Source organism: Myripristis murdjan, chromosome 9 (assembly GCF_902150065.1).
Source record: "Myripristis murdjan chromosome 9, fMyrMur1.1, whole genome shotgun sequence".
Taxonomy (NCBI): domain Eukaryota; kingdom Metazoa; phylum Chordata; class Actinopteri; order Holocentriformes; family Holocentridae; genus Myripristis; species Myripristis murdjan.
In genome coordinates, this window is record NC_043988.1 from 31620661 (window position 1) to 31632798 (window position 12138).

Here is a 12138-nt window from a genome sequence, read left to right on the forward strand (position 1 = left end):
AGGCTCTCCAAATATCAGGAAATGTGATAACGAGGAAGAAAATATTATTATAGTGGCTAAATCATTAAAAAAGCCGACATGTTTTGACCACGGTAGGTCTTCGCCAGGACTTTAGAAACAGCCCATATGAGTTTCAGCCTCACCTACGCCTCAACTAACAGCAGGCAATTGCATGACTCCGACAAGTAAATACAGTAAATAATAGAAGTAAATACCCAGAGAAATATACATAAGTGTCATAAATGGAAAATAGACACCCATGTATAGCTTTTGAGATTAAAAAGACAGAGCCTACACAGGACTGATGACAAAAAACATGAAGACTGAATCTTGAAAGGAAACTTCAACGCATCCAGTCGGCGGATCCAGAAAGCTTCCCTTTGGTTAAGAGCAGGGAGGGGCTGCAATTGTCGGGAAAGCGATGCAAAAAAAAAAAAAAAAAATCTGAAAACAATTGCCTTTATTGGTGCACAAGAGCCGAGGGAATTGGCTAACTGAGGAGTTTTAATTACCACACTAAACATTATGTAAGTGCCAAGTCAACAACTGAAAATAGAGGGCAGACCTTGGCACCCGGCTTTGCTACCCTGCTCCACTTTTCTCAGCTGGGATATCGAAATATTTTAAGCCTTATTATTCAACAATAGCAGCTGATCCAGTCCAGCAGCACTTTTTTTTTTTTTTTTTTTTTTTTATTTATATACAAGCTATAAAGCAGTTGTCAAGGAAATGTTGCAGTAAAAATCTGCTTCTTTCTTTGAATTTCCAAAGGGGTCGGCCACATTTCTTGAACACACAGAGCGTCTGAGTCGCCCTGCAGAGACGGTGCAACAATGCAGCCTGAGACGTTTAAACTACAAATACAGTGACACTTGAAAGGAGGTACAGTGCAATTATTCATACTTCACTTCATAGCCGACTTCACCAACCAGCCATTCCTCAACATGCACTCTTGTGTGACACTTGTGGGTCACACATGTTTAAGCTATTTTCCATGTTAACACAAGACATGTGCTGTGCATAAAACTCCTTTAAATAGCCGACATCAAGTATCGAGCCGAGCTTTTCACTTTTTTACTCCTCTGGCGCTCTCTGCCTTGCCTGTATTTGGCCAATAAATACCTTTTTTGTCTCCTTTTTGGTCTTACGGCACGATATTAACCTGAGGAACATGTTGCACGGACTCAATTTGTCTACGAAGCTCATTAGGTTCCTTGCAGCCCAGGAATCCTGCCGGTGTTTACACTGAAAATAGCACCAGGATGGCCATGTTTGGCCGTGATGTTAAAGCCGTGAAGAAAAACACACAACCGGGGCCTGGCTTATTTTGCGCCGGCTTTGTTAAAAGTTTAAATTTAGAGCTGACAAAAGCCTTTTAAACATCGAGGGGTGCTCTCAGAGGCAGGGTGAAGTCTAAACACGCTGCACGCTATCCACAGCAACACCAGAGACCTACAGTTTATTGTTTCTACACCGCCAATCCTTTAACTCCATAATCACTTTTGGAACCTGAAACCACTCTTAGTAGATTCAGCACAAACACATGATCACAGGTGTGTATCAGTCATATGCAAATCAGTTTGGCATCATTACCTTAGCTTTTGCACATACACCTTGTCTCACATATGCACGCCACATCTCATGCAGTGTATGACCGACTGATAGATGTACAGCTGATAAATAACAACATCTTTTTATGTTCCCATCAGTTAACAAAGACAAACAATCCTGCATGACAAAATACACGCCAAAATGTGAGAAAAAACAGCTTGAAACTGTGCTGTGTGTGTCAGAAAATAAAGCAGACATTGGTCAAACACGCTGGTGTATAAACAGCTGTTTGGGTCGAACGGACACAAGTGTAAATGTTTAATAGTCCTGTGTAGTACTCACATTTGTTGCATGACGCTGAGTGAGAGCAAAGCAAGTCTGTGATGCAAGCGCCTGGGTGGACTGACCTGTATGCTGGCCAGACACACACACACACACACACACACACACAGAGGTCCTTTTCTCATACAGTCAGCCTGGTATTTCCTGACCCTGCCTGTGAACGCTATACGCCTAATTAGTCACAACAAACGTTTAGCCAGCGTTTGATAAATGCTTCAGGCTGCACCGGCTCGACGCTGCAGCGAGACACATCCGTCCTCATAAAAAACCAGGAAACAAGACAAAACAATAAGTAAAGTAACGCGGCGCTTTTCTGCACCGTTAACGTCGGTAAAGGGAAACAGAGGCAGCGCAGACTGAGCAGCAGTGGCTCCAACTGTGCTGCATTACTTTTTTTTTTTTTTTTTTTTTTTTTTTTTTTGGCAGGGCAGCGCCAGATTCCTTGGCCAAATTCAACAACATGACTCTGTACATGGTGACGCAGACCCGAGGAGAGGTTCGGGCTTCCTTTGCAAACAGTGAGGCGGGAGGTGATGTATGAAAAGCTTTTTTGTCCGTTTCGGTCCCTTCTCACCGACGGCGACGCTCAAAAACAATCAGGCGCGCTCGCTGTTCTGGAGAGTCTCGCATTGCGTTTGTCAAGAAAAACTAAACTAAACCTTAACCATAAACCGTGCTGTGGGCTCATTTATTTCCAGCGAACAGTGCAGCCGTTGTTTTTTCTAGTTTGGAAATACCACGTTTTAATAGCCACAGAATTAGAAATACATAAATGGGAATACGGCTCTGCTGGCAGCTCGGGGCCAATACGTCACCGCGCCGGTCTGTCAACAGAGCAGTGGCTCTCAAATGGGGGTAATGTGTTAGCCTACGCTGTAATACGTTCAATAAAAATGTAAATGTGAGTTTAATAAAACACATTTTATATTTAGTATTCCCTCCAGGTGTCCCTGAAGGTGTCAGATGTGTGTGTTTGTGGTTTAAATCTGCTGCCAGGGTCGTCGAGTGAGTACAGGAAGCCAAGACAAAAATCAAGAAAAATGTTGAGACGTAGCAGCGACACAGCTGAAAACAAAGAAGAAACAAAGAAGTGAAAAAGAAGCAAAAACAGATCCGACAGAAAATCCTCAGTATCTCGTTGTTGTTTCAGACCGCAGTGTGGACGCCCGACCCGAGCCCGTCGGGATCTGGCGGGTCGGGCCAAAATTTAGGAGTTATGTTCAGGTTCGGGCTATTTCAGCGAAACTCTAGTGTAAAATAAATAAAAATGATGGACCTACTGTTTGTTCTGGGCAACTTCCTGTACAGTGCTGGAGTTTACGTGACGACACTTGAAGGCAACACATCAGCTATTTCAGGCCGTAAATGTAACCCAGCATTTCAGTGATCTAAGTGAAGCTGGAATTTGGGGATTTTTACTGAATAAACGACCAAAACAATCAATTATCAAAATCCATATTACAGCGAAACAACAAGATCAATCCACGGAGAGAACCACCTGTTTCACATGTTTGGTCAGATTTGCTAATCTGATGAAGCATAATGCCAAACATGTAGTTAGTTCATTGGGATTTTACAGTAATTTATCAATAAAACATCATTTTACCAATCCTAGTATCCTGGTGTGCGCTGGAATAATCCTTCCGGTTTAACCTGCGCACAGGATATTTTCAGTTTTTTGATTTGCATATTGTAGCATTGATTCCCATTTATAAATTTTGCTCAGAGATCGACATGAAGGCGGAAGCATGAGCCGGTTCTGTGAGCTCCTGAGACGGACCACGTGCAGGGAACGATGGCGACTGTGACTCTGAAGTCAAGCAGTTCAAGTTCACGGCCGAGAACTGCTCGTACCTGCCGTGACAGAGCACAGCGCTCTGAGTACGAGTCAAAAATAATTTCTATTCTGAGCGATCTATAAACATAAAGCATCATCTGACTGCAGGTGGCACCTTTCAGAAACGTCCTCGTTAACGCGCCGAGAGGCTCAGACGCGAACAAAACCCAGATCGACATTCAAACAGACCAACATCATCGACCTCCTTTTGTGCCGAGACACTGGGAGTCCGGTCCAATCAGGACAGGCGGATAAAGAGGAGCAATTATTCCAGCCGGTATAAAGAGACCTGGTGCCCTGCCCCTTTGGCACACAGTCATTTATCCACACAGCTCTTACATAAACACAGACACAATAGGAAGCTGGCTCACGGGGCATCAAAACAACACAGTGCCACGGGGTTTTTTAAGTGGTAGCTTGGTCTGACCCTGCTGGGAGAACAAAGCTGCTCCAGTGGAGCTCGGTCAGCAGGAGTTAGCCGACCCTTCACCCCGTCGCTGCCATGCGGCTCTAGGGTTGGAACCGAAGGCAAAACCGAAGCCATTCTGGTCTACGCTTGAGTCTCTGCAAGCCTTTTTTTTCCATATATTTCATTCACGCTCATTCATTCACTGGATGGAGAAGCCACTGATCCTAATACAGGCAGAGATTATGGATCAAAGTTCAAGTTCAGGCTTATTTAGAGCCAAGTGTCACTGTTTACATTGTTGTTGTTTACATGCACACAAGTCTACAACAAACAGGACGACACACTCTGACTTAATCCTCACAGCGCGCAAGAAAAAAAAAAAAAAAAAAACAGCAGCTGTAACAGGGAAAAATGGAAGAAATCTTAAGAAGGACCACAGAGAGAGAGGAGAGACCCCAATCCTGCCAATCCAGAGGGCTATTCCCACGAAGCAGGATTAGCAAATGAGCCAGATAACTTTAGAAAGCGTGACTGAATAACCTCTGAAACTTTGTTTATAATTTGCGACCGTCATCAGGGATCACTGGATTATCCTTAACCTCAAAACTAAACATTCAACCTTTGTTTTTGCAGATTCAAATCACTATCACAAGGATACAGCACAATGTTGTCCATAGTTATGCGGCTAAATTTCCAATCCTGGTTTGTGGAATACCCCCCTCCCCCTCAGGGCCTCTCCAAACAGCAAACAAACAAACAAACAAACAAACAAACAAACAAACAAACAAATTGGTACCCCAAAGAGCAGGTCAGCTGTGACTGAGTCGCAGACTAATCTAAAGGAAGGCACAAATTGTAATCCAGCATACTGTAAATCAGGAATATTCACTGAAACAGTGTGTTTCAGTGTTTCCGTTGGGTTAAGGCTGGTTTATAAGGCTGGCAGTGAAAGTAATTCTGTGTTGGTTTGTCTGCGTGTAGAGACGTCTGAAATGTACCGAGCCTCCCTGGGGTCAGCTGAGAAAATTTTTTTAAACTGCTCTCAGATTTTGAGGGGAAATCTGTCGGCATACATTCGTAATCTGAGGGCACAGATTTCTAAACTGAGAGCACAGATTTACTTGTTTGTTTCCCCCCACAGCTGAGCTCAGCTCCATAGAAATGCCAGACAGCGGCGTCAGCTTTTATGAGTAAACCACATAAAAATGGAAGAAACTGTATTTTTTTTAATTTCTCAAACTGTTGGAGATGTCTAAACTGAGCTATTTCTTGCCATGAATTTAGTGAGATCTTATCTAGCAATCTTCATACTTTGAGAATGACGTGTCACAACAAATTAAAGTATTTGGGAAGCTCCTCAGCTCGTCCGTCTTCAAACAGCTGCATGCCGTCTCCACTATGGCTGGAAATCAACAATAACGTGGTGAAGGAAGCACAAAGCCACCAAGTAGGCCACTCACAGTCACAATACACACAATGGCATTTATAAAAAGTATGAAATCAAATTTATCCCACATTATTCGGCTAAGAGGCTCTCATTTACATCTCGGCGTACATCGGCATAATGACCATTAACCGATATGACGCCTGGGAGCCGAGGGCGCACCGGCCCGTCCGGTGAGTGAAAACAAAGAGCGTGTTTTGAGAGCCACGTCAGCAATCTTTTGGCCAGGTTATTTCAAGACTACGGCCTTAACTGCGGGCAAAAAATAGTGCTGCGGTTAAATTCAGTGAAAGTCCAACTGGGATCGGCCTAAGTTTAGATCTGTGTTTGCATGACATCCCTGAGGCCTCGCTTGCTTCTCAGCGTGATGCAGCATCCACTTTGTTTTTCGTCTGGGAGAGGTCTTACTGCACAAACTGGAGGAAACAATCTTGCAAAACTGTAAAATTAAAACTGAACCTCTATCTACACGCCGATCAATACAAGCTGAAATAAAAATGGAGCGTGCTGTTGCTGCTGCATCCACCTGGGTGTTATCCTACAGCTAAGTTACAACGCAACTGATAATGCATTAGAGTTTATTATGCAAAAACAACAGAAAGTGGCAGTGAATTTCACTACTATAGAGAGCAGCACACTTTGCCTTGCTACCATCTCATAGGCTCTCTATTCCTCCTTGTGATGGACTCTCACAGGCCGGCTGCTGCAATGTTTGGTCTTCACGGCTGCGTGAGGAATCTCCGACATTTCACATGGTTTTTAGTAGTGTCATTTTCTGAAACTACTACAAAAATGGATATCTTGCATTTAGAAAAAAAAAAGAAGTTACATCTAACTGGCAAAAAAATCCACCAATTTATTTCCAGAGCATATGAACAGATGTTGGGTGCTGATTAGAGTTCTCATATTCTGCCCGAACCTGACCCGACCCGACCCGACATTTTCGGGTCGGGTCGGGCCTAAAATTTACGTGAATTGGGCGGGTCGGGTTCTGTGGGGGATTTTTTTTTTTTTTTTTTTTTTTTTAAATAAAAAAATAGAATTATGTGTTCTGTTATTGATTATGACGTTTCATTTTTATGTGACTGGTGGAGAGAGTGAGAGACTGGATTGGATTTGGAGGCTAAACTTTCAGTGACAGACAGACAACCAGCTGTGCGAGCGCAGCGCAAACAAGTGAGAGAGAGTTGCAGCAGTATCCCTCTGTGCTGGCAAACTCGGCAGCAGGGACGGTTTCTGCTATGGGCAGTGCAACTGCCCAGGGCGCAATCTACTTGGGGGCGCACGAGAAAAAAAAAAAAAAAAAAAAACTCCAGTTTTCTAGACTAGGCTACCGTATTGACCCGCACATGCCGCGGCACCATCAGTCGGTATCAGGCGGGCCAGCCGCGGCACCGTCCGGTACCGCGCCCACCGGTCAGGTCTGCCGGATCTGACAGGTGAGCTGCCTGATGCTGGCCGGTGCCGCGGCCGGCCCGCCTGATACCGACTGATGGTGCCCCGGTGCTGCGGCCGACCGGCTCTGTTAAATAATGGCGAATTTGGCGATTTTTTTTTTTTCGGGCTTTATCGGGCTGTCGGGCCTAAAGTTCGGCTAATTAGTCGGGTCGGGTCGGGCCTCGGGCTGGCCCAGTCAGGCCCGGGTCGGGTCGGGTCTTAATTTTCAGGCCCGATGAGAACTCTAGTGCTGATATCCTTATGTTTCAATAGAAGTACTATTTGTTTTTGAAGTATTCTTCTGGTGCAGCAGATTATATTTAATTTGGGAGGGAGTAAGGTGTTCAGGCTCCACAAAACACACTGAGGTTAAATCTGAAATTTGGAGTGAACCTATGCACTTTTCTTACAATCCCCAAAAAAAAAATCCTATCTTGGCAGTGAATGTATCATCTGAAGACTTTTATCAATGGCAGCGGCAGCCCTTCACGCAAAACAGGTTGTGTAAGTTTTCCTGAAAGCATCTGTCGAGCACGCTGTGCATTCTTGCAGGGATTTGGGAGCCAGAAGCTTCTCTTTCCCTCCTGTTTGGCTGCTCAGGAATGCTGGCCATCTTGCAGGTGTGTGCTCTGCGCTCGGCTTCGGGCTGACAAGAGTTTATTTTGCACTCGAGTGTGTAAATCTTCCCTTCACGCGCACGTACATCCTCGGTGCGCTCCAGAGGGACGGGAGAGGCAAAATTAACATGTAACACAGCAACTTCCAAACTCTCCAAGAGCCCAAAAGTTTCACAACATCTGTTTTGGCTCGCTGAGGTTAGTCTGCTGGGCTGGAGCAGCCAAATGGCTCGTTAGGAGGACCACCGCTTGGCTTGTCCACCGTAAACCCATGTTTAACATACCTTCAAGTATGTGCCACGTCCGTTTGCCATTAAAGGCCACGAGAAGACTATGTGAACAAATATATAGAGCCTGGCTTTCACTGTGCTGTAAATCCCCTTTTAAAATCTTTATTACACAGAGTCTAACAACTTCTGTTTGCTAAAAAGTCACCATGGTAATGAGCTTTAGGTAAAGTAATCAAACTCAGAGATACAGTTAATGGGATTTCAGTAATCTAAGGTGGAGGATGTCGAGCTGCTAACACTCTAATCTAGATACATACATCCATTTTTGTGTTGCAAAGGGGTGGAAAGTTTCCGGTAAATTTCCCAGAAAGTTTCTGAAGATTCCCATGGGAATTTTCACTCTGGAATATTGGAAATTTTCAGAAGATTTTCACTGTCACTTTTTTTTTCAATTTTTCTGAAAATTCCTGGGAAAATTCGGCTCAGGAATTTTGGGAATTTTCTTTTTTTTTTCTTGTCATCAATTTGAATGAGGTTTTTAAAAAAGTTTCCATGGAAATTTAAGCTTGGGAATTTTGGAAATTTTTGTTTTTGTTGTTGTTAACTTAAGGTGAATGGGGCAAAAATAAACAATAATCAATATCACCATTTTGGAAATGGAAACCCTAATCTCCTGAACTCAGGACTCACCTCTAACCCAAAGGCCACAATGCCAGCATACTGTAAAATCATCATCCCCATACCCAAGTGTGTGAAATAAAACTTAAATATAAAACTTAAATATAAACAGTAAACTTTGCATTTTGGTGGAAACAAATATGTTGCATGATTCAATGCAAATTCAACTGTACATATGCAAATAATTTCGAGCACATTTGATCATCATCCATCAGTAGCCTATTCTCCACTAGTCTGCAGCACTTCCACTGAGACAAGCGATCATCACATCAGCATCACGATTCAATTTCCTGCATTTCTATGTATTTCAATGGGTAGTTTGAACCACTTCATATGCACACCTTAACAATAGTACTGCACATAGTCCTATGCCTGAATTAACACAGTTTGACTCAACTAGGGAAAATTCCCGAAAATTCCCTGGAAATTCATTATAATGTAACATGTTTGCATGCATATCTGCTTATAACAAACCAAAATGTTTATTATGTATACATGTATATGACCGGGTGAATGCAGTGAATATAAATTCCCAAAAATTCCCCCAAAATTCCCGTTTATTCCCGCTAATTTCCAAAAATTCCCATGGAAATTTTCCAACTTTGAAAATTCCAGGAATTTTGCAACACTAGTTAAGAGTATTGTGGAAAGTCTCATTTCAATGTCTGTAAATGGATTAATGATGCCAATGCGTGCTCTTTTTCCACATTCTTTAATGGGAGGACAGGGGATAGCTTTCACCCATGATGTCAAGAGGCAAAGATCAAGGTGATGTAGGACTGGACCAGCTAAATATACAAGCCTAACATAAGCCTGAAACTGGACACCTGATCCACATTTGGCCCCATTGTATCCCTGTCCAGCTAGGTTTTATTTAGCCAAGACGGGCACATATTATTCTTGGGACAGCCGGGAATCATTTGACATGCGCTGGTACGTATTTACCAACAGCGCAACGGGAAGATAACCTCCAGCCTGCCTTCACTAACTGGGACGATGAAGATTCAGCTCTGCAAAAATGTTTAAATCATGAACACACAAATCCACAGATAAACACAAATATGTGGCGTGTTGTGACATCAAAATATATATGAATGGAGAAATGGGTGGTTACCTGGGCCATTGCCATTCACGTGCATGGTTTGAGCCATGGTTGCAGCTGTGCGCTCTTAGTCCCACAACAAGACCAGCTGGGGTCATGCAACTGCCATGCATCAAGTCCAGCTTACCATGCAGCCTGCAAACTGAGACAGAACATAAAGGAGACATTTAGTCACAGTTACATAAGAGCCACATGCAAACAGGTACACACTTCACACTTCAAAGATCTTTATCTGAGAGGGTTCTGCAAATATTTCCACCCATTGCAACCCCGACATAAGGGTCTACCTTTGAGTTTTCCAGTGCAAATATGAAGCCATGTTTCAATAAAATCGATATAAAGGCTACATTTTCATTTCAAGCTCCATTGTTGCGTTCTACCAGTTTTTACATCAGGAGCCTGGTTAATCAAACTGAAAATAAAAACACATCAGAGGGCTCTTATTTTGGCTGTGACTACCATTTTGATGCAATGCTTTGATAAATTTGCCGTTAAAGTTGGCACTGCCATGACAAGACAGCCTGCTGACAGTACACTGTGTTTGTTTTGATGGAGATCTGGGATGCGAACAGGTCTTGGAATGTAAACAAGAGCTTTAAAAAACACACTCTGACCACATTTTCTAAGTAAGTAGAATCAAGGTCTCGGTTTGAGACGAGTCACTGTGACCGCACAAAGGCCTTTCTCTTTGAGACGTGAAGCCCACTTAAGGCGATCGACTGCGCTGACCCCTGCTTTTTCACAGGTGTGCTCGCCTCTGACATTCATGAGCATAGAGGTCCTGTGTGCACTTGCTTGGTCATGATCAATGGCTACATTATGAACAGGAACAAAAGAGCCATTCTCTTATACAAAAAAAAAAGGAGCCAACATGGAGGGGAGAGAAAAAAGATTCATGGGCCTCAGACCGGGGCAGATTGAAAATAAATATGCATCTGGAAGAGCGAAGACACAGAAAAGAGTGGCTGGGCTCTTATTTAAAAACTCGAAAGACGCAGGCCTCTGTTTACCAGCCACCTCAGAGTGGGAGTAGTGACCCAGGATTGGTGACCCGTGTCCTCTTGGTCACTGGTTTCCAATGTCCCGTACGGCTCAGGGCCCCCTAGAGGTCTTTAAGAGGGTCTTCAGCGAAATGAGGAACACCTCAAAGTCAATATTACTGCTGTTTCCAGGAATCCACCAGTATTAGAGCCAATATTAGGATAAAAGGGAGTTATCAATACCGTAAATTTTGCACAGGACAAAAATCCAATACTGAAAGTCCCGAGTAACATGCCAGACATACAAGCACACAAAAGCCTGAATTTCTCAAATGTTGAAAAAGAAAGGTGTTATATATTTTTGTCCAATAACTGTCCCAAAGTAAAAGTTCACACCTGTTCAGTCCAGGTAATGGATCAGATCGCTCCTCTGTATCTGTAGATATTTAACCATTTCGTACTCTGTATCAAGTACATGCCTAACAGGAGCATGTAGAAGTAGGACTAAAATATTAACTCGCATGTGATCTCGGTGTGCTGTAAGTCATGAAGGTCGTTACAAAATAAAATTCCTTCAAAATAAGGGTATGTGGGGCAAAATCATGTCAAATGAGGGTCTGTTCATGTAATGCATCTTGTACACGTTTGTTTTAAGGGTTCCTGACTTGAAAAAAAATTTGGGAACTTGATCCACCCGATCCCTGTGGGACCTGAGACCACATAATGAGTCAAAGGTAATAGTTAAAATGTCACCCCCGTCAGTAGCGGCTTTGCAAACTAACTTGCGCCGAGCCGTGAACAGTGGAAACATCTGGGATCTGCAGCACGTGTAATTCTTCAGCGGACACGTCCATCAATCCAGTGAAGAGCAAGCAAGCAGCGTTTTCACCTTATGCAAGCTGTTTACCGCGCGCAACCAAAAAAAGCAGCGCGGCGATGTCATTAGCACGGAGCATCTAAATCCTGACTGCTCGTCACCCCCAGCAGGACCTATTATAGCTCTGATACGGAGGGCAGAGAGAGCCAGAGCATTACGGAGCTGTCTGAGACTGCTGCAGCCTCCGACAAGAAAAAAAGAAAAAAACACATGTGCACGTTCACCATGTGCTCCTATACAATTTCAATTTATGAAAAACTTAGTCCACTACAGCTGTGTGCAGTGCACCGTGTCTTTACGTGGTTCTTACAACAGAATCAGAGCACTACAGCCCACAATGTGTACATTATCTTTAATTAGCCCCCCAACACTTAATGAACAAATGGAGATACTGTAGCTTTTGCAGTTTTTCATCATATAATCTTCAAGGATTACTCACTTTACAACATTACCAAACAGTGAGGACTATTTGAAGCCAGGGAACCAACATTTCAAGTGACAGCAGCAGGGCTCGGTACCAAACTAATACACTTTCACAGCACCGACCACATTGTTTCAACACTATAGAGTATCGAAAAATGCCATGGTGTTGAAAATTGGTACTAATTTCAATACCTAAGGAGTAAATCTCATC

At 43.3% G+C, this 12138-nt stretch overlaps 1 protein-coding gene across 5 annotated transcripts in view; it reads right to left on the reverse strand.

Moving 5' to 3' along the window:
- Nucleotides 1–12138, reverse strand: part of kank1a (KN motif and ankyrin repeat domains 1a) — a 67742-nt gene that overhangs the window by 17426 nt on the left and 38178 nt on the right. For all 5 annotated transcript variants that reach the window (XM_030061174.1, XM_030061177.1, XM_030061178.1 and 2 more), the window contains exon 2: nt 9660–9789. In XM_030061174.1, the coding sequence (XP_029917034.1) occupies nt 9660–9696 (37 nt within the window). In that variant the 5' untranslated portion in view covers nt 9697–9789. The remainder of the gene's footprint in view (nt 1–9659; nt 9790–12138) is intronic.